The 18659-nt window shown below is 40.1% G+C and overlaps 1 protein-coding gene across 10 annotated transcripts in view; it reads left to right on the forward strand.

Moving 5' to 3' along the window:
- MEF2A (myocyte enhancer factor 2A) overlaps positions 1–18659 on the forward strand; it is a 146635-nt gene that overhangs the window by 117375 nt on the left and 10601 nt on the right. For 7 of the 10 annotated variants that reach the window (XM_075007249.1, XM_075007246.1, XM_075007254.1 and 4 more), the window contains 4 exons: positions 1530–1589; positions 11488–11678; positions 13650–13673; positions 17538–17664. In XM_075007249.1, coding sequence (XP_074863350.1) covers positions 1530–1589; positions 11488–11678; positions 13650–13673; positions 17538–17664 — 402 coding nt within the window. The remainder of the gene's footprint in view (positions 1–1529; positions 1590–11487; positions 11679–13649; positions 13674–17537; positions 17665–18659) is intronic. The other 3 variants (XM_075007252.1, XM_075007256.1, XM_075007255.1) reach the window with 1 other exon arrangement.

Here is an 18659-nt window from a genome sequence, read left to right on the forward strand (position 1 = left end):
TTGTCCTACCTTCAGTGGACATAGAAAACAGTGATCCCCATATTCTTTATAAAACTCCTTAAAATACCGGAAGACTGTTATTAGGTCCCCACTCAGTTCTCTTTTCTCAAGACTGCACATGCCCATTTTTCCCATTCCTCATAAATTGGGTTTTTCAAACCTTTTCTCGTTTTTGTTACTCTCCTCTGGACTCTTTCCAGTTTGCCCATATCTTTCCTAAATTGTGATACCAGGAATGGGAGACAGTACTCCAATTAGGGCCTCTCTAGTGCTAAGTAGAGAAGGACAATTACCTCTTGTGATTTGCACATAACACTCCTGTTAACACACCCCAGAATCACTGTAGCCTTTTTTGCATCTGAATCTCACTGGCTGCAGCTCATTGAATTTGTGGTCCACTATAGTCCCCAGGTCCTTTTCAGCAGTATTACCGCCTAGACAATTATTCCCCATTTTGTCAGTGTGCACTTATTTTTCCTTCATAAATGAAGTTCATTGCACTTGTATTTCTTGGATTTCATCCTGTTGAAGTTAGGACAATTTGAGGATCATCTTCAAGATCATCTTGAATTGTAAACCTGTCCTCCAAAGTGCTTGCATCCCATCTCAGGTTGATGTCATATGCCAACTTTATAAGCATATTCTCTCTTCCGTTATCCAAATCATCAATGAAAATAATTAGTGTCAAACCCAGGACTGACTGTTGTGGGTTCCCAATTGATATGCCCTCCTAATTTGACATCATTGATAACTGTACCCCTCTTCCCACTCAGCTAAGTACTTTTTTTTACTTACCTATGACATTTTGCCACTTGCCTCCATTGAACCTTAATTAAAGCTCTCCTTACAAAGTTGACAAATCAGTCCACAAGATGTTTCTTCTCCTTCTTGTTCAGGTGTACCCCATCTTTTCTAAGCATCCTGTGGTCAAATAAGCCAAAGTCCTCATGTAGAACTCATCCTGCACCTCTGACTCTTTCTCTCTCACTCCTCAGGTCCTGTTGTCTGGTCTGCTGATTTGTTCAGGACTAGACCAGGCTGGTATCATTAATGCCACATGGATGAGCAGAATAAAATAGTAATCAGAAGGCTGGATGAGCATCTGCAACTTCTCTGTGACCTCTCAGATGGGCATATCTCCTGGGACATGTCAGATTAGCAGATGAATTCCCATTTTCCCTCAGGAGGGAATCCTCATCTACCAGCACAATACATCTCCTCTTCTGGATGCAGTGGCAGTGAGCTTCATAGCTTTGGGGTGAATGGCAGCTCCTCCTTAGCCATTGAGTTTTTCTCTTCATTTCCTGTTGCTAGTAAAGCATACCAGTTTTTGACCTATAGGGATAGGGAAGCAAGGTGGAGCATCCTCTACTGACCAAGGTGATCAGCAGCCAGTCTCCTTACAGATCAGCCAGTTATGTCATTTCCTCTTGTGCTGCTGCTTATGGTTATGAAATGTTTTAATACAATATGGTACATTATCATAATGAAAACTGATCAGCTTTATCTTTGATTTTGTTGATTGTTAGGTGGTATGTTGGGTACAGCAGATCTCTCAGTGCCAAATGGAGCTGGTACCAGTCCAGTGGGTAAGTAGAATACCACGATTTATTTGAAGTTTGTTTCTTGAGTGTATAATCATTTTTGAGTAATTTCTGATTCTGACTAGTCAAAACAAAAGTGTGACTGTCCTTGAATCAGAACAGAAGTGAGCTAATGTTTTGATCAGTAGCCTTTCCTTTCTATCTATCTATCTATCTATCTATCTATAAAATTCAATGTACAGACTGAAAACACTAGTTTTTAAATATATGTGTTAAATATCAATATATATATAAATTTAAAAACTAGTGTTTTCAGTCTGTAAATTGCATTTTTCACACTGCTATATTGGAAACTGCACATTTAATCTCCATTTTCCCATTCCATGTAATTGAGTATTTCCATTTATACTTACGTGTTTCACAATAGCATTTGCTGCTCTTGCTTTAATGTATCACCTTAACACTTCCCCCACAGTTCTTGCACTGAAACAGTAAATGTTTCTGTAAGCATAAATTTGCATAGAATTTGGGGGGTGTATCAGCCTGGCTTCAGTGTCTGCATAAATATTGGAACTAATTACTAAACGGTTCTTAAGCCCATAGAGGATAATAAGGTGCTAGATAGTGGCAGCGCAACAGTCAGAGCAGTGCTGAGAGTTGGCTGCCTCCAGCCCTTTCTCTTCCTTACAAGACACTGTGTCCCTTGCATAGTTTATGTCCTTAGTTTTTGTACTTACAGTTCTTTAACAGTGCATTAGTGTTGATTTTCCAGTTATAGGTGTTTGCTGAGTTTTGCCTCAGGGCATACAGAGGCCTCTGAGTTTCCAGACCTGTAAGGTGTGCATGAAACAAATGCCAAAGAGTGATCATCTCTCAGACACGTTGGACAGGATGTGTGGGAATCACCACAAAGACCACTGCAAGATCTATGAACATAATTGGATCTGACCAAAGGTCTATCAAGCCTAGTATTCTGTCTGCTGGCAATGGCTAATGCCAGGTCTGCGGGGGGCAAACAGAACAGGCAGTCATCAAGTGATCCATTCTCTGTTGCCCACTCCTAGCTTCTGACAATCAGTCTATGGACACCATCCCTGCCTGTCCTGGCTAATAGCCATTGATGGGCATATCCTCCAGGAATTTATCTATCTCTGTTTTGACCCGTGTTATAGGTCTTGGTCTTCACAACAAACTCTCTGGCAAAGAATTTCACAGGTTGATTGTGTGTTGTGTGAACAAATATTTCATTTTGTTTGTTTTAAACTTGCTACCAATTAACTTCATTTGGTGAGCCTTAGTTCTTGTGTTATAGGAAAAAGTAATAACTCATTTTTTATTCATTTTCTCCACCCCAGTTATGATTTATAAAACTCTATCATAACTCCCTTAGTGGTCTGTTTTCCAAGCTGCAAAATACCAGTCTTGTTAATCTCTCCTCACGTGACATCCATTCCATACCCCTAATCGTTTTTGTGTCGTTGAGTCTTTTCCAATACATCTGTTGGGAATTCTGATGAAGGATGCCAGAATAGCGTGACCAGCACCTGAAAATCCTCATCAAGGCTGCATTCCAGCCTCTGTTGGACCCCAGTGCTGCAGTACCATCTATGATTACATCTACCTCAGTGGATATCATGTTAACGCCCTCTTTGAGGGGCCAGGTGTTGGAAGAAAAAAACATAACCAAGGAGACTTGGCACTGTCACAGTGCATCTCGGGATCTTTCCATTCTGGCACCTTTCACTTTGGCCACTGCAGAAGAAGAAGAGGGCTGAGAGGGTCTGTTTCCTCACACATAGACCTAAAGGCCAGTCGCTGGTGGTACGTAAGTCAGGTCCTGGTGGGTGGTTGAATCTGGGTCATGCACTCTCACCAATGGCACTCGAGAGCCTACCATTCCCTCAGGAAACTAATTATGGTGTCATGCCACTCCTCCTCACCCCAGCACCAGTCTTCGGGCACAGGAGTAGATCACCAGACTCACAATGCTCCACCCTGTTCTTTGTACTCAGCAGCAATGGATTTGGATTCCTGCTGCTCAGAATGTACCAGGAATAGGAACAGTTGCTCCTCCTCCAGAAGGTGGAGGAGATGCCATCCAGAACACTGGCCACTGCAGTGGCAGAACCAAAGTCAGTAGTCCTTCTGTACCCCACGAAGCCCAAGTCAAGAGCATGGGATCTTGATCATCATCAGTGGTGTTGTACTTGTCCTACCAGCAGATGCCTCCTGCGTCATTACCTGCACCAGCACCCTTGATGCCTACACCAGTCCTACTTCCACATTCATCAACCATCGAAGCACCTTCATTGGCACCTTCACTGACAACACATCTCATGGGACTGACTATGGCACTGACCCCAACTTTGGTGCCTATGCCAGTGCTGTCCACCTTGACACCATCTCTTCAAGAGGTGGCATCACTGACCTCATCAGGGGGACTGATGTCAACAGCTGCACCGATGCCTCCCAATGACATTTTCCAATCCTCATGATACAATCAGCGAAGATGGGAGAGTGTAGCCTTTTCCTCATGCTCTCCTCACCATGGGCTCACCAGTCACCCCAACCTAAGAGGACTTCAGGGTTCTGCACCACTTACTGCACAAAGTGGCCTAACGCCTCAGCCTCAGTGTGGAAGAGGTTATGAACAGGGCTGATCCTATGGTGGACATCCTTTTGTCATTGCGTCCCTCCTGCATTGCTCTTCTACTTATCAAGACATTCACATTGCAGATTCCAGCCTTCCTACCCGCAACTGCTAAGCACAATGAGTACAGGTACTTTGTGCCTTATGAGGGCTGTGGACATCTTCATACCCAGCCACAACCAGATTCATTTGTGCAGGATGCTGCAAACCAAGAAGAGAAGCAGGACTTCCAAGGCCCTTAGCCTAAAAATAAAGATGTGAAAAAGCTGAACCTTTTCAGACTGAAAATCCATGCCATAGGTGACCTCCAGGTTTGCCTCTCCAATCAGTAGGAACTAGTTGGTTAATATGCCCTTAACATCTATTTGAGAATGGCTAAGTTTAGAGACTTACTTCCCTTGGATTCTCAGGTGAAGTTTTCAGCTTTGGATGAAGAAGGCAAGCTGATTTTTTTTCCATGTCCCTCAAGGCAGCCTTCAGCTCAGCAGATGCCACAACCAGGGTTATGGCTAGTGATGGCCATGAGAAGAGGTGATGGATCCAGGTGTTGGCCCTCCTCTTCGAAGCCCCACAAGACTATTCAGGACTTACCCTTTAAAAGGGGTCAGACTTCTCCAAGAAGATGGACAAGTGGCTAAATTACTTTAAAGACTCCTGTGCCATACTAAGGCATCTGGTGTTAAACTCACCCTTTACCCAAAGGAGACCCTTTAGGCCACAACCCTCTCAGAGATTCAGGCACCAGAACCACCCAAAGAACTCCAGAAGTCACAGTAGGAGCAGCAGGAGAAGGCCACACCAGCCTTCTGGACAAACGTCAAGGGAGACAAAGCCTTGGTTGATGTCTAAGCTGACCTTTAGAAGGCGCAGTCCAGGAGGCCCATAGCTGGGGTCTAATATTCACCTTTTTCATCCCAGCTATCCCCTTTCTACCATGCATGGTCCCACACCACCTCAGACTAAAGGGACCCTTCTCATGAGCAACTCCTCATCCAGAGGGTGTAATTGCTTCTAGCCATAGGGGCAATGTGAAAGGTGCCTCAGGTGCACAGAGGTGAGGGTTTCTATTCTCAGTGTTTTCTAATACTGAAAGACAAAGGCAGTCTCAGTTCCATCCATGACCTGCGGGAACTCAATTTTGTAAAGAAACTCAAGTGCCACATCTGTCCCTGACTTCAGTTATTCCATCCGTAGATCAACCAGACTGGTATGCTACCTTCGACTTCAAGGATGTATTTCTTCCACGTTGCAATTTATCAGCCCCACAGGAAGTACCTCACATTTGTGTGAGCAAGCATTTTTGCTTCAGGGTTGCTTTCAGTGGCTCATAATTTTGTCAGTTTTGCATTTCATATGAAAATTTAATACAGCCTAAGGCATGTTTTTAAAATGTTAGAAAAAATGCTTGTCATTTTCAGCATGGAAGGGTAGTAAGTATATTTTGGCAGAAACATGTTGTTGGTAGTGGCTGGGTCCCTGGTGGATGCAGAGCCTAGTAGCTAGCCACTGAGCAAGTGGGCAGAAAAAGGAGGCCCTTAGCCCCTGCCCTGTGTGCTCCTGGCCAAAGAACTCGGAATCACTTCCTAGTCAACTCTTTAAATGTGGGGCATGGCCTTGAAGTGTCCACATTCTTCTTAGCTGGGGCTTCTCCGTAGGATCCCACTTTTCCCAGAGGGTTAAAGTGGGGAATTACTTGCTTCTGTGGCTGCTGAACAGACAGGTTCTGGTACATGTCCGTGGACTTCTGACCTGGACTTCTGTCTCCTTGCTTATCCTCAGTCTAAGCTAGGCTCCTTTCTTTTCTACTTCCTTCAGGCTTGGCACTGGTTTCAGGTAAAGGGGGGCTAGCTGGGATGCTGGGCCTTCCTTTGTCTACTCCCTTACACCTTTGCCTTTTAGTGGGGGAAGAAAGATCATTTGGCAGAGTTATAACTGCTTAAAAATGTGTGCTAAGTTTAGCTTATTCTTTCCTTCATGTTGTGGAGTTCCCATTTCAGTTAGCAGATTGCATTCATTAATTGCATACTAATTCATATGGTGTAAAATGTGTTGGTGACCGAGTGCTTGTGAGAGCTAGAAACTAAGCCTTTTCTTATGATGGGCAAAGAACAAAATGTCACCAGTTGCCACGGTGAAGGTTAAAAGAAATTAAAAGAAAAAGGAAATATAGTTCATGTTTGCTGTTCAAATGTGGCAGATGTTTAGGTTGGCAAGACACTTGCTTTCTGTTTAATAGGATTCCCATACAAATCCAAAGTGGTGCATCAGTAACGCTAAGGAAGTACATGCAATACTTAAGACCCAGTAAAGCACTAAAAATGTGCTGTCGAGAAAAGTCAGGCTTGGAAAGGCCTTTTCAACCTCTGATTTTTCTGCTTCATTCTTAGGCTTATAGTATTCAGATTTGAAAGTTGTCAGAAAAAATAAAAGTAATAAATGTTTCTAGTATGGCATTCTGAATAATGGATTTTTGTTTCTCCCAGAAGTTCCATTTAAATATCAAATAGTTATAAGTTCTGCCTTTCATCTTTGCATATAGCTGTGATACCAAGATTTGAAAAAACTGGAAGTTGCTTGGTCTTCAGCACTGTTGAAAATCAGGTCTCTTACTTAAGTGTTTACCTGTACTAAGAAGCACAAGTCTTGTCTCCCAAATCCAGTGGGACTCATGTCTTTAAGTCATTACTCAGGCATTTCTGGAAAGTTTGAAGTAAGTAGTGTATACCATACCTGAATAGGAATTTGGAACATTTAGTGTTAGGAGATGAAGTACCTCGAAGTTAACACCTGTTTGCTGTCCTAAAAAGCACGCATGGTAACATGCATTTGGTAGTAATGATCTGTTACTTTTGCAGTATTTTGAAAGTGCTGTAGTAGTCTTAACAGAGAGAAATGAAATTTTTTAATAAAACTGCCTTCATAGAAGTGCCCTGTAGTAGACCTGGGTCCCCCTTTCTCATTTTTAACTTTATCGTCCTTTAGAAAAATGAAATACTGCATTTGAAAAGGTCTTTGGTGGGTGGGGCGGAAACAGTGCATTTTTCATTACACAAAATAATAAATGGAACATTCAGGGATACTCAAACTTCAGTCTGGCAAAATGCCAGATAGTTACATCATTCTGGAATCATTATCTGTTTCTGGCTCCTGATTTATGCTAGAAATTGTTGCTTTTAGCTCCCCTTTCCGTCCATGCTTATAATTTGATTTTCTTAGGTTATAATGTACTATTCCTAATAGAGCAGCTTGTTGGATTCTTAACAACAAAAGAATATGTTTTTGCCTAAATTAAAAATTAGGAATATCTATTCTAAAATACTTCTCCAGCTCTTCTACAGGATCTTCAATTAATCTTATTTTTGCACTCTTTATATGCTGTTTATAACAATCACATTCATTAGAGGAGTCTTTGTTTGGCACAGACAGATCAATGCACATAGTATTGTGTGTGATGGTATTCTGTTTGGCTTTTTTTCCCCTCCCTAAACAAAATACTCTTCTAAACATTTTTGTGTGTTGCATATACGACTCAGTGTACCATCAGGTTTGAGTCCGTCTGCCACAATGTTAGGTGATGTACTCCACAGAGAATGCAGGGAAGAAGGGTTTGTTGTTTTTGACAGCACCATTAAAATAATGAAATCTTCTCTCAAAGACTGGCAAAGTCTTGCAGTAAGGACTACAGGAAATTACTGTATGGGGTGTGGAAGATGAAACAGTCCAGATTTAATGTATGAGCTACCAAAATAGTTGAAAACGGAGCACAGGAAATAGCCTTAAAAAATAGGCGAAGCTGTACTGTACACTAAAAGGAAGCTGGATGAATAGTACAATAGCGTATTGTTTACGGTTATAGTGTGGATCACATTAAATAGAGATTCAAAAGAATCATGTAAACCTGAAGAATTGCCTTGTGAAATGTAGAATTCAAATTATAAATACATGATAAATCACTGCCAGTTAATTTATCTGCTGTATATATTTAAGAGAGTCTGTCTCTTTCTGGTCAATAACTCCTGCTAAATAGAGAGAGTTAGGCACACCAAATTCAGTACAGAGTTTCTTCTAATCATAACTTAAAGCAAGGTAAGGGTTTGGTTGTGCCAATAAAATGGGATGTGCTTGGAATAGGATTGCTTCTCATAAAACCAAACAGAAAAGAGACAGAATTACTGGGCAGGTGAAAGAGAGCACCCCCCTCCCCCCACGTCTCCCCACCTGGGAATGCCCCAGCTCCAAGCCTTCCACTCCTCCATGTGCCCTTTAGGTAGGGTGGGGTGGAGGCCTGAAACTCCTCCCCCGTCTCCAATTCATAGGGGGACATAGCTGGCTGTAGTCCTTCAGGGAGTGAGGGGAAAGTGCATAGTTTGCTGCATTCCTCACTCTGGCTGAGAAGTGCATGAGGTAGATGAACCTGGACCTGTCCCAGGTGGGGGACATGCACCCCTCCCCCTCCTATGCCCTCTGGAACTGCAGCAGCCATGGAGCATGTGCTTCTCCTAGCCCCAGATTCTGTGGTGAGAAAGGGCTCTTCATGGTTAACCCTTTAGGTGACAAAAATTTAATCTGTTTTCAAAGCTGTTTGCTTGTGCTGCCCATTAATCTTCATTACTGGGTGAAATTTATCTGTCTCATGCATAAATGGCACAAACAAATTAAACTGCATAATACATGGAACTGTGCAAAGTCTGTCCCTTAACCACAAAGCAAACACAAAACAGTCATGTGACTCATCTGCTCTTGCTGGGCTGCAGTCAAGAACCACAAACCCTTTGCATTCCTGCACTGGTGTTATGACTTCTGGAGCTCCACACCTCTAATAACTCTCCCTTCTGCAGTGGGTTATGCCTGGTTTGCATAGATTCTGGCAGTACATATGGAACTGGTCCCCCAGTGTACTTGGTGCTCACCTATATCAATTTTACCTGTTGGGCATTGTATTTTCTTTTAGTTCGATTTTGTGCCACAGCAGAATGAAACCAGCCATGTAGGTTAAAGGGGCTGACAGAGGTGGTTTTACATGTAGAATATTTTTAATTGCAGAAGTGTATATTTGTGTAAGTATTACACATACTTAATCGTATCCCAGTTCCTCCACTCTTTGACGCAGTTCCTGCTAGCCCCTCTGTATAGGCAGATCCCAAAACTGTTGCAGAGCCCCAAAGATCCACCTGTTTGAAGCATTAGCAGAGCTGAGAACAGGGTTTGAAAAGCCTTTAGAGAAGGGCCCATGTTTTCATTTGTTTGTTCAACACCTAGCACACTGCGTCTCTTGTTTTGATTGGAACCTTGAGCGCTGTTGTAATAGAAATACTGAATATTTTTCTGCTTATGTACTGCTCTTGAAACTGAAGTTATTTCCCTACTTACTGTAAATGCAAATGGTTTACTTCACCTGTGTATTCAGACGTGACTGTGTGTATAAAGCAGGAGTGGGCAATAATTTTTCATCTCGGGATCCCCTCCAAGATTTTGCTAAGTGGTCAAGGTCCACACTTTTCTATGGAGGGGATGTGGAGGCTGGGATGGAGGCTGGGAACAGACAGGAGTTTAGGATGGGGTCTGATAGGGAGTTTTGGTGAAGGAAAGTGTTGTGACTTGGTTTTGTGACCTGACAGGTTTTGGGGTGCAGGGTCTCGGTTGGGGTATGGATGCAAAAGAGGATTCTGGCCTGGGGAGTGGTATCTTAATTAAGATAAATACATTTTAAGAACTTTTGGTTACTTAATAACCATTCATTATATTATAAATATAAAATATGAAATTGCTACCATATGGTATACATTTACTGTTAAATGCATTGTCATGCTGCCCCATTAATACGCTTTATTCTTCATAGGTATTTGGCTTTTGTTTAAGACAAAGGAACATGAAACTAACAATGCTCTTATTTTAAATGTCTTCAATTTAATATATACTTGAATAAAGTTGGATTGGACACAGGGGCCTATTCAAATTAAGATGATAGTGTAATATTCATGCCAGTAAGTCACTACAGGCTATTAAAAGAAAATTTCACACACAGTAAACTTTTGGGTAATAGACTTGCTGCTGATTTGTGACTGTAGAAGGCACTTTCAGAACTGAAATGTTAGTATAAATATAATGTTATTATGAATTGTATTTATTTATACATATACTGGTTCTGTAGTGTAAACCGCACAATTTACTCCCCCCTCCCCGTTGTAAAACTCTCTCATATTGAGCCCAATATTTTTCATTAATGGCTGATTAAAACCTATGTTTTCTGGGGACTGTTGCTATAAATTTGGCAAAATTGTTGTCATGAGGTCTTCAAAAAGATTGCCTGAGAAATGTAGTGCAGTTATTATGATAGGTTGTTGACTGGTTTGTTGATGATTGTTTTATAAGAAAATGATAAATGTTTCTGAAGTTAGGAGGTCATAATTTGGTATTCTGCATTTCACTAACTTTGAATATAATTTAGGATCTGAATCTTTTGTCGTACTGATCACTCTCTATTTTCATTGACCTCAGAACACTCAACACCTCATAGGCAATGACCTGTGTAGGGAGAGAGAGAGAGAGCGAGCGTGTGAGGGAGAGGGGGGGAGAGAGAGAAAAGGGGCTGGCTTACATGTTGTTAAGGAAATACACTTGTTTCAAGTTTCTCCACATCTTCCTTATTAGAGGAGTACTTTATAAAAGTACCTTTTCAGATTCATACCATCTTAACAGAAATTGTTCTTTGTATTTTCAAAGGTGAAAGGCAAATTGGAAAAAAGCAGAGCTACAGTTTAGAGGCTTGTTAGTTGAGATACTGAAAATGTCTTATGCAGTGTAAGATACACTTGTTTATTTTTACAAAAGAATCTGAAGACTTTGTAGGCTTTTTTATTCTTATAAGCAACAGCACATTGTAATTCATGTTCTGCCTGTGAGGTGTGTGGGTGGAGTGAGTGTGAAGGACCATTTGTGAGACATAAGTTTGTTGCTACAGAAGCCTAGAGGAACTTCAAAGGATAAATTAATGAACAGATGGCCTTAGCACACTTGCCTGACAGTGTGCATGCCTCAGCGTTTAAGCTGCCACAACACACCCTGAGGTGACATCAGTGTGACATATTGATCTTTTGGTGAAAGAGACTTTGCTTTTTCTGGTCTAAACTGCAGGATATAACTTAATTATTCCTAAAAGGTTTAGACTCTTGTGAAATATTTGCTACTGAAACTTTTGTCTAAAAAATAATGTGGTGTTTGTTCATTTGCACTGTGGATTTACACTGCTTGTGCTCAGTCTTAAGGTGCATCTTTTTATATTTCTTATTTTAGGAAATGGATTTATTAACTCTCGAGCTTCGCCAAGCCTGCTTGGAACCACGGGTGGTGGAAATGGATTAGGCAAAGTTATGCCAACAAAGTCTCCACCACCACCTGGAGGAGGTAATCTTGGAATGAACAATCGCAAACCAGACCTTCGTGTTGTTATCCCGCCTTCCAGCAAGGGCATGATGCCTCCATTGGTAAGTTGGGCCATTCGTTCTGTTGGGTATTGTGTCTAACATGCCCAGAGGGAGTGAAAAAAACTGTTGCTTTTGAAAGCAAAACTGTGTGTTCATTTATTCTCACATAAATGATCTCTTACATCACCTCAGCATTTTTGGCATGGCATCTTAGAAACATCTCTGTATTAGGAGACTAAACTGATAAGAAAACACAAGTGCAGATTGCCATCTTGGACATTATTCACAAAAGAAAAAAAAAAGTGGGAGCAAGTATTCTTGCTTTCATTGGATTAATAGGCCAGTTCATAATTCTGTGTTGGTGCTGGTTTATTTACTTTGCTGTACTGGAGACCTTGGTTTGGTTTGCTGTCTTGTCCTGATAGCAATCTTTCCCTGTTGCTAGGACTGAGGTTTTTAGTGGTGTGGTTTCTTCGGGTGATGGAAAATTGTATAGTACCACTCAGCAGTGGCAGCTTTTGTTGATTTATTGAACTGTGTTGAGAGGGCTCGGTCTGGAGTTCTGTCAGGTTCTCCCAGGTTGCAGTGTTGGTGAGTTTTCATATGCAGCGCTGAAAAAAAAAATGATTCAGCAGGAGGAAACTTTATTTTGTTTAGTATCGGAGGGGTAGTCGTGTTAGTCTGGGTCTGTAACAGCAACGAAGGGTCCTGTGGCACCTTATAGACTAACAGAAAAGTTTTGAGCATGAGCTTTCGTGAGCACAGACTCGCTTCATCAGATGCACAGCAACACATGCATCTAATGAAGTGAGTCTGTGCTCATGAAAGCTCATGCTCAGAACTTTTCTGTTAGTCTATAAGGTGCCACAGGACCCTTCATTGCTGTTTATTTTGTTTCGTGTGTTAGGGCAATAGCCCAAATTTGGAGTTAAAATTTTGAATGAGACACAAGAATGAATGGTTGTCTTATCGTAGTACTCATTTGTGCATCTCACAAAACCACTCTGCTGTTCAGCATATTGGCAATATGTTCAGCCTACCTCCAGATATGTAGAGGTTATTGCAGGTCAGACCTGAGTAGGCAAAGCTGTGTCTGGAGGTCTTATCCAGCTTCTCCTTGAACTTCATGTGTCTGCTGCCATTGCTATTAGTGTCTGTTTTATGTTCAAACTCATTAAGCAGTTAAATACCTGTATTCAGTTTATGAATCTTTCTCTATATGGAAATAACCAAAAGGAGCATGGGCTATAAACAGCATAAGAATCCTTTGTACAATATTTACTTATTTATTTTTAAGATTCCACCTATGTTTACATTTGCTGTTGATTCTAGAATTAAATAGCACAATCAATGTAAGAAGCTAGAGTCCTAATTAAACAAATTCTTTAACAACTTTATTAAAATATTTGAGTTCTTCTAAAAATGCACAAGTTTTAGAGCACATTCATAAAGAAATATGTTGCTAATTCTTAATGTCAAGCTTTTGCTCTATATTATTTTTAAAAAAGAATACGGGGGAAATATTTTCCATCAGTTTTAATGTTCTTTCATTAAATTCTCTCTCTGTTTGATGGAGAGGGGAGAGAAGTAAAGAACAGAGATGACTAGGTGTCATGGGGATTGGTGTACTAAGAATATTTGCCTCTTCAGTTATCTGTTATCCTATCAGTTTAACCATAGTAGAACCAGTATGCACCTGTGTCCATGTATGTCTGTAAATAATTGTGCCCTTGTTCTGTGTTCAGACAATGATAATTTTCACCCATCCATGAACACCATTTTGTAGCTGCAAACACAACTTTGCTACAATATTTATTCGTGCATCTAAACATTACTTTTTTTTTAAATTGACCCAAAGTGTGTATTAATAAGTATATGAGATTCTTTGTAACCTTGTTTACATAATAGCAAGGTAAATTCAAATATTCAAAAGCCAACAAATCCTGAAGCACAAACATGGCTTTTTATTTCATTTTTGAAAGCAGTGCTATTCTTAGTAACTTTATTATCCCTTTTGTTTGCTGAGTACAGTCGGAGGAGGATGAATTGGAGTTGGTGAGTTTGGGTCCCTGCTTGAAGAGTGAAAAAAGCTTAAGCCATACTAGATGGTGTGAATGTATACCAATGTTCCCTTTGTATTAGAGAAATGTACATTTTCATCCAAATTAATAAAAAAAACCACAAACATTGCAAAGTGCAAATGCAGACAAAGTCGAGAATTTTCCATTTATAAACTTGCTTATGAAACTTCTTTTAAAATTTTTTTCTTAGAGGGAACATTGGAACAGAGCCTTACACAGTAATTGTCCATGTACACAGACTAGTCCCCAAAATTGACATATTTTTAGAAAATTACTTCACCCCTGAAGTTCCTCAAGTTGCAACACAAGCTCTGTGTTACTTCTCCTTCTTTCGTGGAGATTACATCATTGCTGGTGAGGTCAACTTTTTACAGAGTTGGATTTATTTCATGCTGTATGAGATGATCAAACCACAATAGGGGTTCCCTGTTTACTACAAGGAATATGAAATTGTAGGCTAATTATCTTACCCTTTTCAACTGGAAAAAGATTCTGTTTTTGAAAGGAAATTGCTGTTTTTCAGAAAACCACCATATCTTTTGTGCTCACTATGGAATATATTAGACTGCAAATAACTTGACTCATGAGAATTATAGATTATTTTTCCAAACAGTATGCAAAATGTTTACGTTTTACAGCACAACAGTAATCGCAGAAGTTGCTGCATCATAGTACAATGGTAGATAAGCTTCAAGATCTTTATATTCCTATGCTTTGATTTTTTTGCACATGGACTTCTTGCTAATATGAGGCTCTAATTGCATGAAAGCATGAAAATTGCAGTAGTATCTTTATAGTTTGTTAGTGAATGCATGCTGTTGGATGATATTTATCTGTATTGTTTACCTACATTTGAGTTAGTTGGAAAAATTACGTTTGAAAATTAATACTTCAAGCTATCCAGAAATTGTGGTCGTTGCAGATACCTTTGTCATTTGTTACATTTTTTCTCAACTTTGTAGAAAACCATCCGTCTTTTTCAATACAAAGAATTATTGGATTTAATTTAAGTGATAAAATAGTTAAACAGGTCATTATGGACATCCCAGTGATTGTAATTCTTACTCAAAATCACTGTCATTAAAGATGTGTTTGTGTTCTTCAACCATAATTACAATTGCTGTGCTCTTCTAATATAAAACGTGTGGAATAGGTAAGGTACTTTGGAATGTGAATAATGAAAGAAGAGCTTGCCCTCTACTGGTTATAAAAATGTGACAGGTCTACATAAACCTTTTCAACCAACTGAAAAAGGCAAAAATCTTCTTCAAACAAGCCATTTTAAAGTATCAAATAAGGCCCCTAGGAAACATTACTTCATTCATTATATGGATTATTTCGTATTCTGAAATACAGGTCCACCTTTTAGCAGTAAACTTTAAATTCTACATGACCAGAATTGACAAATTTACTAGGTGGAAAGCAGAAGGGCTGGAGACCCTAGCTTTATAAACCAATAGCTCATAGACTCTCCTTCCATTATTGCTATCCGATAATCCCTGTCAAAAAGAAAAGATTCTGAAAAAATTAGTGTTTTTAAGCCATGGAACCCATAATTCAGGCAAACAGTAAAATAATTTATCTGAACAGAGTGCCCAGGAATAAATTGCCTCAGAAAATAGCCTCAAATAGCTACGCTCAAAGAGTTCCTGGGGTATATCCCTGGGATCCTGGGCAGTTTCCTAGTATATGCCTCCTAACCTTTTCCATTACACATTCATCCCACCTTTAGAGGCTGTCATCCATGAAACCTCTGGGTAAAGGTCATTTTCCTATAGACGCACAAAATCTGATCTAATAACATATTTCGTGGATGGTAAACCCAGTTTCTTATTTTAACAGAGGGTGGGATTTTCAAAAGCATGTAAGTGATTTACAGACAGATTCCAGTGAAAATAAATGGGTTTTGCCCTCAATTTACGTAAGTGCTTTTGAAAATTCCACTTTGAACCTACAGGGGTACCCACTTAACATAGACACCCAAATAATCACCAGAAGAGTAGATATTTGGCTTAGTGATGCTCTCAGATTTAAACAAAATAGGCAATTCTGGAGAGAAGGCCAGCTTTACACCATATAAAATATTCCTCACACATGAATCAAACTTATTTGAACAAAGGGAGTACCCAGATGCCATCCTCAATCAGAAAAAAACAAAGAGGTGGGGGGCAGTGGTTTTGTTGGCAGATGCTTAAGCTGAGAAGTTCTGAAGCTGCTGTTCTGGGAGCAAATAAGTCTAGGAGTATTATTTATTTTTCTTTTAAAAAGCTAAATATAGGTCTGTTAATCTGAAATATTCCACTTAAAATTGAGTACAGGACAGCAGGGAGAATGATGTTGAAATTCCTCATGAAAAGTTAGGAATAAATCTTCTTTTAAAGAGAAACATGGCCTATTCCTGTTGTGTCCAATCTGTGTTGACTTGTCTATTTTGAGCCTTGGTAAAGAATATTGTATGCCAGCGATGAAGTGGTCTTGTTTTCTATAGCTATCCATCACAATGTTTAAGTAAAAACAACAAGTCCTGTGACAGATTTTTTGGAGCATAAGCTTTTGTGGGCAAAGTAAAGCTTTTTGTATCAAATATCTAGTATGGCCATTTTTTAACATTCTAATCCAAATTAGATGTTTGTTGCCAAGACTGTGGCATATAGACCTTATTAAAATGGCCCAAAACATTTATACAAATGGCAAGATCATCAGAGCTGTTACACTTTTGAGCTTAACTAATTTTCGTATCAGAAGGGACAACCAATTTTTATTAATTCAAAAAAGCATTTGCTTTGAAATATATGTACAAACTAAACAGTGGTCTTCCTACAACCAGAGGAACCACACTATTATTCTGTAACTAAGGTCTTTCCAACATAAGGGAACTCTCCCACTCTTGCTTTTAGGGCAGGTGCAATTACACCAGTGTAAACAATAGTGGGAACTCTAGGGTAAATTTTCAGAAACTCCTGAGTCCCATTTTCAAATGTGGCTTAGGCACTTAGTAGTCAACCAAAAGTCAATTGGATTAAGACCATGTCTACACTAGCCCAAATCTTCAAAATGGCCATGCAAATGGCCATTTTGAAGATTACTAATAAGGCACTGAAATGCATACTCAGCGCCTCACTAGCATGCCGCTGGCTGCGGCTTTTCAATATTGCTGCGTTTCACTGCCGCGCTGCTCATCCAGATAGGGCTCCTTTTCCAAAGGACCCCGGGAACTTCAAAATCTCCGTATTCCTATCAGCAGATAAGAATAAGGGGATTTTGAAGTTGGCGGAGTCCTTTCAAAAAGGACCTTCATCTGGATGAGCCGCGTGGCAGCAAATCGCGGCAATTTCGAAGAGCCACGGCTGGTGGCATGCTAGTGAGGCACTGAATATGCATTTCAGTGCCTCATTAGTAATCTTCAAAATGGCCATTTGCATGGCCATTTCGAAGATTTGGGCTAGTGTAGGCATAGCCTAAGCGTGCAGTCTTTTGAAAATGGGACTTACACTCCCTGGCCTGGAGTGATAGGGGAAGGTATTTCCCTCTAAATGCTGTCATATTATTCAGATGTATGTGCAGCTTTCATTAATGTCAAACAAGAGCATATACCCATAAGTATAATGCATTAATTACATCTATTTTAAATTAGTCTAAAATAAAATTAGCTTTTCGCCCTTTAAATGTTTTGTAAAAGACAATCCACATCTACGAAAAAAGGAGTTACTGTTCTCATCCCCAAAATAATGCAAAAAGGGACGCATTGTAAATGAATGTTACTTTTACATTAACACATTCGATCATTGTTGTAATTGACTTCCACAAGGCATGTTCTTTTGTGTTAAATTATTTGCAGAATACACAAAGGATAAGCAGTTCTCAGTCAACACAGCCTCTTGCTACTCCTGTGGTGTCAGTGACAACTCCAAGCTTGCCTCCACAGGGACTGGTATACTCAGCTATGCCTACAGCCTACAACACTGGTAAGAGTCATGATTTTCTTTTTAACTTTGCCGTTTATGTAATAGGTGCAGCTAAAGCTTTTATGGTTTTGAATGTCAGAAGGCTTGCATGCCTCCAGCTTTATCTTACTTGAATGTTTAATTTACGACTTTCTTACTTGTTGAAAATTAGCTTTTCATTTGTTTAAAGTGTTAACTAATACTGAAACATTCATCAGAAAGTAGGTTTTGGAAGAAACTGTGGTATGTGGATGTGTCCACTATACACAGTTGAATACAGCAAGAGATTGGAATGAAACATGATGTTTCGTCTGTGTGAGTAGTGTCTGACCTTTTCTGTCTAAGGTGAACAGGCAACAGTCGGTACTTAACAACATAGTGTCAGTTCTGTTCCCTTTTCTTAACTCCAATAAGGCAACATACAGGGACCAGAAACTTATCTTTGTTGTCTTGAGAGTCTAGGTGTCGACACTGCAATTGCACAGGTTCATGAGCCTGAGTCAACTGGCATAAATCAGCCCCTGGTTCTTCACTGCAGTGTACTTACGCTTGGAGGGCTACAGTTCAGAGCCTTGAGGGCCACACGTTGGACACCACTAATCTATGGAATCTGGCTCATGTTGTTCTAGTTTTGATACTCTTAGAGAAACTATATTGCACCTGGCATGAGTAGCTTCAGCTCAAAATCTTCTAATAGAGGAGTTGAAGAGAGTTTTTAGTGTTTTTAGATCTCTTAGGGTACGTCTGTACTTACTTATGTCAGTGAAGATGTGGCAAAATCAATCTGTCTGGACTCAGCTGTCGACCCTGGTACTCCATGCTGCCTTGTGGAGTAAGAGATGTCAGAGTGAGCCAAAAGAGTCCTAATCTACACCAGGAAACAGAGTCGATCCTGACACTTTGATTCTAGTTATGCCAACAGTGTGGCTAGAGTTGCATATCTGGAATCGACTTTGATCCCTAGTGTAGACGAGGCCTTAGTTAAAGCAAAGAGAAGGGAAGTAAAACTCTAGTTT

The sequence above is a fragment of the Carettochelys insculpta genome, chromosome 12 (assembly GCF_033958435.1).
Source record: "Carettochelys insculpta isolate YL-2023 chromosome 12, ASM3395843v1, whole genome shotgun sequence".
Classification (NCBI taxonomy): Eukaryota; Metazoa; Chordata; order Testudines; family Carettochelyidae; genus Carettochelys; species Carettochelys insculpta.